The sequence below is a fragment of the Vidua chalybeata genome, chromosome 4 (genome assembly GCF_026979565.1).
Source record: "Vidua chalybeata isolate OUT-0048 chromosome 4, bVidCha1 merged haplotype, whole genome shotgun sequence".
Taxonomy (NCBI): Eukaryota; Metazoa; Chordata; class Aves; order Passeriformes; family Viduidae; genus Vidua; species Vidua chalybeata.
This window is the reverse complement of record NC_071533.1, coordinates 3,702,858-3,718,546: the sequence shown is the minus strand read 5'-3', so window position 1 is coordinate 3,718,546 and position 15,689 is coordinate 3,702,858. Positions and strand designations below refer to the sequence as shown.

Genomic DNA, 15,689 nt, shown 5'->3' with positions numbered 1-15,689 from the left:
AAAGGCTTTTGCCATCAGCTCTGCTGGAGACAACCAATAAATGTGTGTGTCCCCCCACCAAAGCAAAGAAAGCAGGAGCTCAGCGACAGGGGTGGGTGAAGGGGTCGGTGCAGGAGCAGCTGAGGGATCCTTAGTGATTCCTTGACCCCAGCTTGGGGGAGACCCAGCCACTGCTGCAGCCCTGGCCCTTAGGATGCTGCAGGGACCGTGCTTGACCAGGTTGTAAAGTGCAAAGTGCAGTGGGCGATGGGACTGGAGGAGAAGTGGAAAGAGGAACAGGGAGAGAACTTTCAAACCAATACAGATGTTAAAAGGGGGAAGAACATAAATATTGGAGAGCTGCCTTTCAACAGAGCCCTTCAGGGAGTATCTGTGAAAAGTGGAGATGTGGACAAATTGTATTTGTTATTTCCACAGGAGGGTCCTTGAAAACCTGACCTTTATGCAGAAGGGCTGACCCTCATTTCCCAAGCTACACTCCAGCATTTAACTTAACCCTTTCCCTGACTGGGTTGGGGTGGGTGCTGCAAGATGACCTTTCTGTACGCCCAGATCACACAGTGACTGACATAACTCAAAACTCAAACGTGGGGCAGGTGAATCTGAACCTCACCCTGGCAGGTTTTTGAACAAAGGATGCTAAAGTGATACAGGTCCTTTCCAGCATGTCGGTGGTTTTGAATAAGGACCTGTCGTCTCTATTCATCGATTAAAGAGGTTCTACGGGCTCTTAACAGCCGAGATAGGGACAGGGCACGCAGTCGCTGGTTTTCAAATACGGCATCAAGGGCGGCGTGGTGCCGAGCCGGGCCCCTAGGGAGTCCCGTTTGCCCTGGCCGCGGGACCGCAGCCGAGTGCCGGGAATGCTCCCCGGGGGCCCCGGGAGGCGACCGGCCCTGTGCTCTGCTCCGCCCGGGCCGGGCCGCGGGACAGCCTCGGGCTGGGCGGTGGCGGCCCCGGGACCGCAGCCGAGGGCCGGGAATGCTCCCCGGAGGCCCCGGGAGGAGGCCGGCCCCGCTCGGCTCGGGCCGGGCCGGGCCGCGGGGGAGCAGCGCCACCTGCCGGCAGCGGCAGCGCCGGGAGGGCTCCGCTGGGCCCGGCCCTAATCCCTGAGGGGATGGATCCACCTGAGCCCGACCCTCATCCCTGAGGGGATGGATCCACCTGAGCCAGCCCTAATCCCTGAGGGGATGGATCCACCTAAACCCAACCCTCATCCCTGAGGGGATCCACCTCAGCCCGGCCCTAATCCCTGAGGGGATGGATCCACCTGAGTCCGACCCTCATCCCTGAGGGGAAGGATCCACCTGAGCCCGACCCTCATCCCTGGGGGGATCCACCTGAGCCCGACCCTAATCCCTGAGGGGATGGATCCACCAGAGTCTGGCCCTAATCCCTGAGGGGATGGATCCACCTGAGCTCAACCCTAATCCCTGAGGGGATCCACCTGAGCCTGACCCTCATCCCTGAGGGGATCCACCTGAGCCCGACCCTAATCCCTGAGGGGATGGATCCACCTGAGCCCGACCCTCATCCCTGAGGGGATCCACCTGAGCCCGACCCTCATCCCGTCCTTCCACCGCGACGTGGGGTGGGGTTTCCCTCCCCGCCTTTGGTCGGTGCTTTTCCCAGCACTAAAAGGCAGCAAAGTTTGATTTAGAACACGGAGAGAGAGTGGGGGTGTGCAGGGAAGACGCTTGCCCTGATTCCTTCCAGACCCACGCACTGGTCCAGTGCTGCAGGATGGAAGTCTTGGATAAACGCGGAACAGAGTTAAATCCTGAGGTTCTGGAGAAGAATTAGTGCTGCCAGCTCCCACTGTTCATTGGGTGCACCTAACACCTTGGCTCCTCAATCCAGGGGGCTATGTTAAATTGCTGTTATGAAGAGAGGAAAACAGAAAGGAAAATGTACTTATCTCCTTGAGAAGGGAGAAAAAGTTTAGAAAAACATTTCTCTGAAGCATGAAAAAACTTAGCTCACAACTTCATTGTTTCACTAATAATTAATTATCAAGCGCTCCTGCTTTACCTGAGGGGCTTTGAATTCCAGGATAAAAGAGGAACCTATTCCCTGTGGGGAGCAGTCCACGGCTCGGTCTTTCTCCAAGCTCCAGGCTTCACCCACAGGCTCTGTGCCTCCTTGGTGAGCTGCGATTTCCCTGGCCTGTGGGGTACCCAGTAACAAGGCATTCCCTCTCTCTTTGCACAGGAGCACCAGGTGGGATTGTCGCGGCCCGCGGGGCCCATGCCGCCTTCTGTGCCGGCCGGCTCCAGCAGCATAGTCGCAGGCACCGGCTCCGGGGGGCACTTCCTTGGGAGCCAGCCCCAGGCAGCCATCATGAAGCAGATGCTGATCGAGCAGAGAGCGCAGCTCCATGTGATGGAGCAGCAGAAGCAACAGTTTCTCCGAGAGCAGAGGCAGCAGCAGCAGCAGCAGATCTTAGCGGAGCAGGTACAGTACCCATCTGTCTCCAGCGCGTGCTGGGACGAGCATGAGCACTACAGACAGTGCAGCAGCAGCCCTTCCTTCTAGATTTGGGAATTCTCTCTCTCCGTGCGTCCTGTCAGGGTATTTCAGCAGTGGTTGTCAAAGAAGAGGCAACTGTTTCAGTCCTACCGTTAGCTTGGCAAGTGTTACCCGTGTTTCCAATAGCCACGTTGGATTTTAGGCACTGGAAAAGTTTGCTCTTAACCTGGCATCTAATGTTGATGCCAGGTTAAGAGCAACAACCTCTTGCATTTAGTCCAGCAGAAGCAGACTCGGCTGCAGTTACGGTCACAGGTCCTCTCCCCTAGCTCTAATTGTGGTCTTGCATTGGCAAAATGTGTGCACAGCTGCACAGTGATCTGGGACAAAGAATGGACATGGGTTACAAGAAGACTTAGCAAAGAGAAAATGTTACTATTTACCCAGACCAATTCCTTGATCCGGTTTATTGAGTGTCAGTAGGAGCAATTAGATCATACAAGGGAGAGACAGCAGCAAGGGGAGACCCAGAGACCGAAGTGGGAGAACAGTAAAACCACCTCTAGCAGCGGCAATGTGGAAGAGCTGCGTTGGAGCTATAACCTGGGTTCCTGAACTCCTGGGCTTTGCAATATGGATGTCAAATTATGCACTCTGAACAGTGGTGTGTGCTTACTTCAGGTGTTGTTTTAAAGCAGCCCAAGAAAAAGCCAGTGGAAAGTCACACTGTTGTGTTCCTACAAGATCATACCCAAGTTGGAAGTTGCAGCTCCCTAATGTTACTTAGATAATGCTCTGGTAGGTCAGCAGTTGCTTTAAGCTTCGCTTCTCCTCTCTTGCTAAGGAAAAACAGCTTAAGACCATCTGCTTAAATTTGTGTTAGAAGACATGCATGCCATGTAACCACAGAAATACATATTGCATTCCCCCCACCCCCCTTTCTCTTATTGCTCCTGAGAAACAGAAAAATGTAGTCTCAGTGAACAGGAAGGATGCTCCTAGAATTATTTAGGATGAAGATGCCTGAACTGATTCAAGCGTGAACAAGTGCATGAGAGTGAGGATGCAGTAATGCATCTCATGGATTGGGCCAATTCAAATGCTTGAAGCCAAGAGCCAGTAAGTGACTTGGATGCTGAAGGCAAGCCTAAAAGGGTTAAAAGGCCACCAAGCCAAGGCTGTCAAGTGTGCTGACACACTTTTCAGAGATGAAAAACGGTAAAGTCACAGTCCTCAGGCTCTTAGCTTCTTTCCTATCTCTGCCATTCTCAGACCTTTGTTACACATCATTGGTTTTGGACACAGTATTTGTACAGCTGCAGGTGATGCTCCCAGACATGCCCTTTCAGCCCTTAGCTGAGTACACTGTAGCATCTGAAAGCTCTGTTTTTATAATCAGCCCTTGATTCTGTTTTAAAATATTCACAAGTATTCGTAGAAAACAACCACAGAGGATCAACGTGGTCTGGATCAAGGGAGCATTTTGCAGTCACCGCTCCTCAAATATCATTCGCTGAAGCACAAGTGGAAATGCGCCTTAGTAATCCATTTCTGCTTTGGCTCAGGAATGTTCCAAGGCTGCAGTGCTTGGGTCAGGATGCAGTAATCCTTGCAGCTGAGTGTTAGAAATGCAGACGTGGAGCAAAGTCTTGCACCACGAACACAAACCTCTGGACCAGGCAGGACTGAGTAGCCCCAGTGCTCTGAGGAGGACTCTCCAGATGACTCTGCCTGTCTCTCCAGAACACCTCACCAGATAAAAACCACTGCAAGTTCTGCAGTTTTGCCACCAGCCCATTAATTAATTAATCATCTCTTTATCTTCTGCTTTCTTTCTGTCCTTCATTTTCAGCAGATGCAGCAGCAGTCACATTTGCCTCGGCAGCACCTGCATCAACAGCGAAGCCCATATCCAGTGCAACAGGTCAATCAATTCCAAGGTAAAAGTCAAATTGTTTTCCCTGTTTTGGAGTCAATGCCCTAAAGATAGCAAATGTATGAAAGCTTGTGCAGTTTGTGACTACTGGGTTTTAAGCAGTGTAGCAGAAGAGGAATACAGGCTGTTGCACGCACCACATATTTTACCAAAGAGGAATGCCCAAGTTTGCATATTCAGTTAAGTTTATATTTTCCTTTTTGCTCCCTTCAGTGAAAACTGCTTGCTTTTTCTTTTTTTTTTTTAATTTTTTACTTTTTTTCCCCGTTTTTTTCCCTTTTTTTTTTACATTTGTTTTGCCTCTTTGACATCCAGATGTCATGGATTCATTCTTGGATTGATCTCTACTCTTATGAGTTTTTTTTCCTGCTAGCATTTCTGACTGTATCTTGGTTTTGCCCCTCTTTCATTCCTCACTTTATCTAATTCGATAAGCAGAGAATTAAAAAGAGGGGTCATCGTTACCTGGAGAAGGGACTGATAAATGTCAGGTGTGGGAAACACAGTCAAATATCTGAGATGTAAATAGAGATTTTTTTTCAATGACCTCAAAAAAAGCATAAGTATTATTTTGATGTGCTCCCAGGTAACTGAAGAATGTAAGTGCACTCATTTTGGCTTAGGAAAATAAGTTAATTCTGAGCTTTTTAAGTGAAAAGCATCAGCTGAATGTCTTCACTAACCATGATTTCTGTACAGACATGAAATGAACACACACACTTATGCTGTATATTCATGATAATATCATGTAGATGCAACAGAAAACAAGGGAGGTAGTTCTGGACATTTCACATTGCCATTCTGGTTCCCAGGATGTGAACAGGCAGCCACATCTTCTGCTGGCATATATCAGGGTGGCTTCTTCTAATCACCTCCTCATTTTTTTCTTTGGCACCATAGGTTCTGTATGAAATTACTTTTTCCCCCAATAATTCATTTCCAAAATCAAGAAGTGTGTGTGCACAGCTCAGATGCACACATACACCCTCTGCATTCATGCTTCTTTGAAACACTGCCTTTGTATGTATTATTTAAAATAAAGGGAGAAGAGCTGAGGCTAATCTGACAGAGCAAGGAATTCATTTTCATAAATGAACTAATTTAAATAGTTCACCATTTCTTCCTTTTCAGTCACATGAATGTAATCCAGTGCAGTAGGTTATGTGTAAATGAGACCAGAAGGTGGCCTAAAACCTTGAAATCTGTTGCATCTCTCTTTTAACTACTCCTTGTCTGATCTCCTGTCACTTATGCCATGTACAGTAGCTAACAAAAGTACTTTGTGAACCACTTGCTGTTAGTGACTCCTTTGGAGCTTTTCAACTGCCATTTTCAATTAAAAAATAGCTAAAGATGCATTAAGATTTTAACATTATCTGTGTCTTAAGCACTTGCTGGAGTAATCATAAAAAGACTTTCTAATCATGAAAGGAGCTGATCTAAGTTAAGAAAAATCAAGGGAACCCCACTGCCAATCATTAAGAAAGCAGTTTGATAGCATGAATAAAGTAAAAGCTGCCACTACATGTGGCCTGTTCCAGTGAGATCCAGATGGTCTCACTTCATGCTACAAAATGTTTCATTTAGCTGTGTGCTGGAGCTAAAAGCACCCACCAGAAGCTTGTGGTGCTGCAGAAAATGGAGTTATAGCCATCATCTGTAATAGAATTATACTTATAGAAATGTTGCTTCCTTTATCCACCTGTTTCTCATGGAAACCAAGCCAATGCTGATAACAGGGACCAGTGTCTCCTCTCCCCATGGATATTCAAGGATGTTGTCTGCCGCTGAGGGACAACAAATAAGGGCTGATTTAAGAACATTCAGATTCTGTTGTACAGTTCTGAACTCTTAAGCAATGATTTTATATTTACACCTGGCCTTTAATAACATTTGAGCCTGGAGCAATTGTGTGCCTTATCCACTCTGAGCTTCACCTGCCATGTTGTATTTAGTCAGCAACTCAAATCTGAAGAATTTGACTATTTAGTTAGTGACTCAAATCTGACTGTTGTATTTGGTGGTGACTCAAATCCACAACGAACCCATGGCATAATCTGAGCTCCAGGTAATTGTCTTTATTTAAAGATAGCAAGTATAGAAGCATATTGGCTTCCCAGAAATCAATAGCTCCCCCTTACCCCTGAAAGTAAGACACAAGCGTGGTTAAGTTATCTGTCACAGTGTGGAATTTAACAAGGCTAGGATTTTCTGGGTTCCCGTCACTGGCCTAAGGTGAAGTAAAATGTGCTTATAGTATCGATTCACTAATACACTCTCCCTGCTTTAAATGTCCACAAAAACCTGGTTTTTCTTCTTTCCATAGAATTAATCAGCAGCAATGCTATAGAAAATCCATTCATTAATGCCTCCTGAGTCGTTAAAAGAATTGATTGGCCTTCTGAGACTGACATTTCCATTTTCAAGGCTTACTTTTGAAAGACAATGGAGATATTTAAAGGAGAGCTTCAAATGGTAAACTGAAGTTCAGCTGCTTTGCTGCTAATGAAGAAGACCAGTGGAAGTTTTTCCATTTGCTTGCTAGAAGCTGAATTAGGTGTAGCTGAAGAAGATAAGTGCTGCTGAGGATGCTCCTACAGATTCTCTCTTAGGGAAAAGCGTGTTAATTAAGATTTACAGGGTTGTGGGCTTTTTCTTACCTTCCTCTCTTTTTGGCGCAGGTTCACCCCAGGATATAGTGGCTGTGAGAAACCAGGTAGCGCTCCAGAGCATGAGAACATCCCGAATGATGGCCCAGAACACGAGCATGATGGCCATGGGTCCCTCCCAGACCCCGAGCACGCTGCTCACCGCTGCGGGCCAGTCGGATATGGCCATGACTCCTTACAGCAACGCCTCTTCCAGCCAGCCAGGAATGTACAGCATGAGCACAGGCATGAGCCAAATGTTGCAGCACCCAAACCAAAGTGGCATGAACATGGCACAGAGCACGGGCCAGGGAACGAGGCAGCCTGCCTCTGGACAAGCAGTGGGAATGGTTGGCAATTTTGGTCAGAACATGCTGGTAAACTCTGCTCTTCCCCAGCATCAGCAGCAGATGAAAGGACCTGTGGGCCAGGTGTTGCCAAGGCCACAAGCACCACGACTTCAAAACCTGATGGGGACTGTCCCTCAAGGAACGCAGAACTGGCAGCAGCGAGGCTTGCAAGGCATACCTGGAAGGACTAGTGGTGAAATGGGGCCCTTCAACAACGGCACCACGTATGCGATGCCATCTGGGCAGCCACGGCTGTCCAAGCAGCACTTCCCACAGGGGCTCAATCAGACAGTTGTGGACACAAGTGGGACAGTGAGAGCCGTGAACCCAGCGCTGGGGAGACAGTTGCTGCAACCTCTACCTGGGCAACAGGCAGGCAGCCAGGCCAGGCCGATGGTGATGCCAGGAATAAGCCCAGGGGTGCCTGCCATGTCAGGCTTCAATCAGCCCCCAACGCAGCAAATGCCAGGTGGTACCTTTGCTCAGAGCAGCCAAGGTCAGGCCTATGAGAGGAATCCCACTCAGGACATGTCTTACAACTACAGTAATGGAGGAGCAGGGGGGTCATTCTCCAGTTTAGCAGAGGGCACAGACCTTGTGGACTCCATTATTAAGAGCGGACCAGGGGATGAGTGGATTCAAGAACTTGATGAGTTGTTTGGAAACCCCCAGTGAATGGGATTGTATAGTCTGGAGCTTTGGTTACGTTTTGTTACGTTTGAACAAGCAAAGAGGGAGTCAGATGTTCTCCTCATCCCTGGATTGTTGGTTTTTGTTTGTGTTGAGTTGGTTTGGGGTTACTTTGTTTTCTTTTGTTTTTAATTGTGCAAACCGAGCTGATCTGTAGCCAACTTTGGAAGATTCAGGGGACGATGAAAACATCAGCATCCCAAAACTGTCACCAAGCAATCTCTGCTGTGTAGCAGCGCCCACTCAGCGTGTGTGTGAGGCAGAATGGAGAAACTGGAAAAGCCGGCTGATTGCACAGCGGTGAGGGGTGGTCCCGGTATCTCCCACCTCATATGACTGTGCACATTGCAGCTGCCAGGGGAGCAGATGGAAGAGCAGGGAGCAAAGCCTACAGACATTCAGGGGCGATTGCACAGGCCCTGGTCAGAAACGGGCTTAACCCCAAGGGCAAGCAGGTCTCGGAGAGCCATGGCCAGGCCGATGGAGCTGGCTATGGGCTGTCCTAAGGGAATGCACAACACTCACATGGCAAACCTAAACAACCACAGGGAGGTCACTGTTTTCACTGCAGAGTGATAAACCCCACTACAAGTGCAGAAGAACATAAATCTGGCAGTGTTGTGAGGGCAGATTGATTATGTGACTGCTGCTGGAGACAGCCTAGTGGTGGGTTAACTTAATGAACTGCTTAGTCCCCTTGAGACTTGAAATAGTGCTTAGCAAGTCAGAGCACTTGGCATGGCCCAGCTGCATGGGGTGTTGAAGGGCTGAGAGGTACCAAGAGACATTAGCAGAGCTCCTCAGCTGGTCCCTCCCTCTCCTTCCTCCCCAGGGTGTTCTCAGTTCACTCCCTTCCCCTCCTGTTCCTTCAGTGTAAAGTGAGCTGAGCTGGCTGCACTTTCTTTTTCAGGCAAGCCACAAAGGGCCAGGCAAAGGAGGAGAAAACAGGCATGAGAAAACATACAGTGAGGGTTTGGCACACAGGAAGACTTTCTCCTCCCCTCTTGAAAAGCCCAGGTTTGCCATGTAGTATTACCTCAGGACGTCTGGGCTCTTGATGTGATATGTTCAGTTTTAAATAGATGTTTGGTCTAATCTCTCTGGTTTGCTGGAATAAAATTCACTGCAGTATTTGAAGAACAGGAGTCAGTGAAGGACTACCGTAAAGAACATTCATGAGTTGGTAAAATAATTGATATTACAAACATGGAATCTGCCCAAATAAGGTTTTAGATAATAGGGATGTATCAGTATCTCCACTGTTTGGACCAGTGCTGAGCAGCCCTGTGATGAAGCTGTGACAGATCTCACACAACACTGAAGTCACCAGCCATTCTGAGTGTATACAGCAGGGTTCTCAAACTGCAGTTGGAGGCTGTTTTCTGGAACCTATTACCTCTTATCAGTGTTTTCAGCTGAGAGCTGTTTATCAGGTTATATAGTTATGCATATAAAAACATTAACATGACCCACAGTCCAGAGCTTTAGCACCCTCTGGCCTAGCGCTGGCCTCTGAGAGCCATGAGTCGTGCTCTGCAGCAGTGTTCTAGTGCCAGTCCCAATTCCCCAGCTCCTAATCACCTCCTTTTGTGCAGTTCTCCCTGGGCCCAGCCATGCCAAGTGCTGAGCCCCTGGCTTCCATGGAATCTGAGGGCCTTGGCACTTGGCAGTTTCATGTCCTGCCTTTCCCCATGGAGCACAGACATGCATCACATTAAAGAGGGAGTCTGGAACCATCTCAGTGCGCCATTGAAGCTCCCTTTTGAGCAATTTCCCTTGCTGGGCTTGCCTAGTGGGGGGAATTACCTGTTCTAAATGCTGTGATGCAGCAGGACAAGCTGCATTTTTAATGTGCTAAAGGTGAGCCATCAATCCAACCTGCCCTGACTGCTACATTTTTAAAAATGGCTTTAATCGCATCTCTTTTAGCTGACCCCTTTTCAAAATACAGCACAAGGGCCAATTCCAGCTCCTGCTGAGGATGATGAGCATGATTAGCATGCCTGCTCCATCAGTAGGAGCCAGACTGGGCCCTAATTCAGAGAAAGGGAGCACCAGCCAAAGTTTTTGGTTCACCCTGTGGGTCAGTATCTCTTGGTCAGAATGGAAGGGATAGGCAAACTCTGGGAGAAGCAGCACCCTGAAGGGACCAGGGTGCTGTGGCTCCATGTGTGTCAGCGTGAGCATGGGGCACACGCATGTGTGACAGAGCTGTGACGGGGTGGGGGGGCAGCCACCCTGCTGGGCAGGGGACGGTGCTGGGGACAGCACAGCCCCCATGCCTTGGGTGAGAGCGATCAGGGCTCACCTCTCAACACAGAGGTGGGAAAGGGGAATTCAGAAACACACACCCACCTCACAGCAGCCAATGCAAGCTGGTGTGCATCGGGGAGATACAGGCCTTGATGATAAATGGTGGTCAAGAGGAGTCTCTGTTGTCTTTGTAAAGCTTCCTCCAAATACTCCATACTGGGATCAAGTACTAGAGAACAGATTTTATTAGATTTGGGTTGATTGGGGTTTTTTTGTTTTTTTTTCTTTCTTACTATGGTGCTGATGTATATGTAATGTTTTAAAAAAAGTCATTTGTAAATATGTTTTTACAATTCTACAGATATCACTGGGTCTACTATCTGTAAAATATATACATATAAATATATATATAAATATATATATATACTGTTTGTTTAAAATAGAGTATTTTTATTTCATTCCTTGACTCATCCTTACTGCAGTGGCATTGCACTTCAGATGACATCTAATTACTAATTTGTACTGTATCCCTGACAGCAACATGCTCTGTTTTATTCAGATTTTTCTAGTTTTCTGGTTTTACTTTGTACATTAAGCATTGCTTATTTCCTTTTAAGATCTGTACAGAGTCTGAAAACATAGAAAAATACCTGATGTTGCTTTTAAAGAAAAAGAAACAAAACAAGAACAAACAAAACAAAACAAAAAACCAACCAAACAAATAAAAGATGGTTATATGAGTCATATACCTGGTGTATATGGATCATGTCTTGCCCCACTCTTGCGTCTCAGTGAGCAATCTTCCATGGAGGGGAGGGAAGCTGCATGCAGGCAGGTCTGAATCAGCCCTGGATTTTCTGTATGGCGGCATCAAAGCACCTGGTGGAGCTACAAGTGTTAGACCTCTGCAGTAACAGACTGGGTATGGCCCATCCCAGGATGCCCCTCTTGCTCCAGCAGGTTCAGCAGCCAGTGAATCCCAACATCCCAGGCGGCCCCAGCAGAGCCCAGACTGCTGTAATGAGCTGCTGGATGGGACGTGCTTCACCACCTTCTGCCACACTGCCCCTTTCTCCAGCAAGGTGGGCTACCAAAGCTCCCTGTGCTCTGAGGAGAGGCCTGATGCTGCGGGGAAGTTGGTCCTTAATTGGGTCTGTTAGAGGTGGCAGATCCAACCTTTTCTGTTTATTCTGTGCGGGGAGTAAAAATAGGGAGTGGGGAGGTGCTTCCAGGGGAGGAGACAAGATGGAGACAAGGTTGGGGGGGAAGAAGGGAAATGTGTAGCTGGACATAGAAGCTGGAGAAAACAGGAAAACTGGAGAAGGATAAAGAGCAATTAGAGCAATTCACTATCACCTACCACTACAGCAGTGTGAGAATTGTGTTGTCAGAAGCCTTTAGGAACTTGCACGTAGATCTGTTGAACATGTATGGCCTGTCTATACATGGGGGAGGAGGGGAGGCGAGGAGAAGCGACACGAAGAGGAAGAGGAAGAGGAAGAGGAAGAGGAGAGGAAGAGGAAGAGGAAGAGGAAGAGGAAGAGGAAGAGGAAGAGGAAGAGGAAGAGGAAGAGGAAGAGGAAGAGGAAGAGGAAGAGGAGAGGAGAGGAGAGGAGAGGAGAGGAGAGGAGAGGAGAGGAGAGGAGAGGAGAGGAGAGGAGAGGAGAGGAGAGGAGAGGAGAGGAGAGGAGAGAAGAGAAGAGAAGAGAAGAGAAGAGAAGAGAAGAGAAGAGAAGAGAAGAGAAGAGAAGAGAAGAGAAGAGAAGAGAAGAGAAGAGAAGAGAAGAGAAGAGAAGAGAAGAGAAGAGAAGAGAAGAGAAGAGAAGAGAAGAGAAGAGAAGAGAAGAGAAGAGAAGAGAAGAGAAGAGAAGAGAAGAGAAGAGAAGAGTAACACATCAAAGCACTACAACAGGTAAGCTTGGAATCATTTCAGAGGCAAAGAAGGACCTATTTTAATCAGTAGATGGCCTTTGGACCTCCTCTAGTCTGTATTTCAAGTCTGTTACATAGTTTGGACCTTTGTCTTGATTTTGGTTCTGGCAGCAGTGTTTCTTGCTGCCTCTGTGTCTAGGTTTGAAAGCAGCCTGGCACCACAACCACAGTAGCAAACTGCACCCTTCCCCCTCCTCCTCCCAGCCACATCTTTTGTCTCTTAAGTATCATTATCATCTCTCAGGTAACAAATGGCTGAAAATTCCCTGAGACAAAGAAAAAAGAAAAGGATAAAGCCTAACCTCCAACACTGTGACTGGCTGAAGGCATCACTGGCAGGTTGGTAGGTGGATTTTCCATATTTCACCCCATGGAAAGAAAATTAGTGGAAGCATTTCTGATGATTTCTGTGGTTGTTAAATCTGGCCCTGATGTACTTTCTCCCTGAAGGTAGGTGATGGAGAGCCACCCTTTCTGCAGCTGTGTCAGCTCCAGCCTGTTCACCAACATGATCTGTCCTTTTCCCCTCAACAAACATTGTTGGACTCAGGTCTTGGATCTTTGTACGTGTTACATCTTATGGTTTTCAATACCATTTCAGCCTTTGCTACCTGCAGGCACTAGGTTGTGTCTTTTTATCATGAGCTAACTTAATAAAATCAACAGGATAACTTTGGTTGGAAGGAACCTTAAAGTTTATCTCGTTCCAGCCCCACTGCCATGTGCCCATACATGTCCACCTTTTTAATATGAAGGGTTATTATGAATCTAATCCACATCTCAATTATCTTGTGGTCTAGTTATCAACCTCGCTACACTATGGAGAGACAATAAACATGTTCATTATATAGATTTGACTGAACACCACTATAAATGTGCAGCATTTTTGGCCAAATCATGTCTTCAAAGGCATGACAAGGTAAATTTCTTCCTGCGGGCTCTCTCATGAGTATATTCAGCATTGCCTAAATAATTTGAACTATCAGGAGCTGCCAAAACAGGCATGGCCTTGCATCTCTGTTCTACATAGTTTAAATCTGGCATACTTTGAGCTCACAGTGGTAAGCCATGACTTTTCCCTTCTGGCAGAAAACTCCAGGGAAGTTTTCTGGGGAAGCAGTCAGAAAACTAAAAAATGATGATTGCAGACAGTTAACCACTCTAGTTATGTTTTCTAGTTATATTGCTTTGGAAATTTTTATAGCTACCCATAACTTGGGAAGTTATCTTGGGAAAGAATCATTCAAAAGAGATACATGTATTCTTACACAGTCACTGCAAGAGGCTCTTCATATAAGTCTACAGATAGGGGTGGATGTAGGACTGCCCAAAAATATCCAAAAGCTGCTCTTCCTTCAAAGGGACATCTCAGGAACTGACAGGAATCCTAATCCTCCCCAGTTTTGTGATTATCCCAGAAACAGGATAGTGGGTTGGAGCACTGTGGCTTGACCTGGCTCTGTCATTTTGTATTATTACGGCAGTTTGTGCTACAGGAGGAGTGTTTGTTTTGGGAAGAGAATCCTATTTATGTTGTTAATAACCTGCTTTGCATTTATATAGCAGCTTTTATCCAAGGACATGGAAGGAAGCTGTAGTGAAGTTAGCTTTCTGACCTCCCTGAGGGAAGAGTATAAAGTCACCTCCACTTGATTGATAGCAGGGTATGGAGGTTAGCTGTATTTTCCAGGACTAAGCACTGCTTGTTAATTTTGTGGTTTTAAACTCTGTGTGTGTATTACAGAGGACAGCTTTCACTGTGTGCTGGATTAACTCCTGTAAACATACCTGTGGGACGCAGCTGAAACATTACTTCAAGGGGAGGTTATCGTAATTCTTCATTTCTTACATGTGACAGCACCTATGTTGCTGGCTAGCAACTGTGATCTTCCCTGATTCAAGTGTCTGTCTATGAGCATGTGCATTATTTCATATCCAATTTGTTGACTTAAGTGGTGCTTAATAAGTGGTGCTGCTTTGGATTTACAATGGAGATGGGACTGTAAGAAAGCTCCAAACAAAAAAATTAATTACTGGTTTGGAGCAGAGAGAAAATGGAGAAGTTGTTTCGGAAGGAGAGGAGTGATGGACATGGGCTGGTTATCCTTTCTGCAGCCCACAGACTTCATGCTTCTAAAACATTAGCTGGGAAAGGGTTAATAATAACTGTCACAAGTTCTGCTCTGTGAGAGCTCCTTGGTTTGGAGAAAGAAGGGAAAGCTGTTGGGGCTCTATGAAATGCCATGGGGATTTCAGTGTCACTGAGCATTCTTCTAGGAAAGGCTGTGTTAATTACAAGCAGGGGAAAAGATGTCTACAGTCAATAACTTCCTGATAATCCCAACATTTTAGAAAGTTATGTAAAACTTGTCAGTCCAAGACAAAAGCAGAAAGTATTTACCTTGATTGAAAAACATCCTGCAGTCCTGCCACTAAGGTTAATGTTGTCATATCCAGTGGGAGTACAGTCAAGCCAGCATTAGGTACTCTTAAAATTTCTCATTTTTGAAATCTCTGATACAAGCTAAATCTAGAGATTTAAAATATTTCCTGGCATTTAAACTTAGGCAAAGATCTGGATCCCAGCTGCATGGAACTAAATAGGACAAATAATCCTCAATCAAGTGTCTGTGCAGCAGAGACAGGCAGGAATTCCAGTTCATTGATGTGATGTTAATCACTTATCTCCACACTTGTTGGTATGCAAGTTTTGTGTGTCAGCATTACTGGGACTGCCAGAGGAATTTGGATTACTCTGCTGAGGGCAGCTGCCTTTATGAAGCCACAGATAGCACATTGTAGATTTTCTTATGGCAAGGACCATAACACCTTTATTTGTGGACATCAGTTTCCCCACCAATATATTGTTCGTGTATCTTTTCTCAGTGGTTCTGATTAATTTCTTTTTAAGGAATTAGGCTAAGTTCTGTGTCTAATGAATCATGTTTTCTAACAAGTTGTCTAATGCATAGTATGTCTCATTATTGTTATCCACTGCAACTACAGTCACAGCAGATGAGATTGTTTGAAATAAATATAACTAATTTTGCACGGGGTCATTAGTTAATCACTGAAGCCCTCTAAAAACTGAAGCTCTTTAGGAAAATAGTCTTCTTAGATAGGATATTCCACCATTATCCACTGCAGACACAGGTTTTCTTTGCTCATCTTCATCTGTGGTGTTATCCACAGCCCAAGAACTGACAGCACAGCTTGCTAGATCCAGAACACCTGAATTCCCTAGGTTACAATCTGTTGGATCTCAGACCCCACTTAAGTTTGGGTAATCTGATTGCCTGGTTAATCAGAATTTGAGCAGCAACTTTGAAATGAGCTGAACTTACCCCATTATTATTAAAATAATAGCTGATCCATTTGAAAAGCCATCTGGTTGTTTTGGTTGGTTGGTTG

The 15,689-nt window shown here is 46.4% G+C and overlaps 1 protein-coding gene across 2 annotated transcripts in view; it reads left to right on the top strand.

Moving 5' to 3' along the window:
• MAML3 (mastermind like transcriptional coactivator 3) overlaps window positions 1-11,081 on the top strand; it is a 240,676-nt gene extending 229,595 nt beyond the window's left edge. The window contains exons 3-5 of one of the 2 annotated variants that reach the window (XM_053941499.1): window positions 2,212-2,454; window positions 4,322-4,409; window positions 7,087-11,081. In XM_053941499.1, coding sequence (XP_053797474.1) covers window positions 2,212-2,454; window positions 4,322-4,409; window positions 7,087-8,078 — 1,323 coding nt within the window. In that variant the 3' untranslated portion in view covers window positions 8,079-11,081. The remainder of the gene's footprint in view (window positions 1-2,211; window positions 2,455-4,321; window positions 4,410-7,086) is intronic. The other variant, XM_053941500.1, reaches the window with a different exon arrangement.
• Window positions 11,082-15,689: the final 4,608 nt, after the last annotated feature.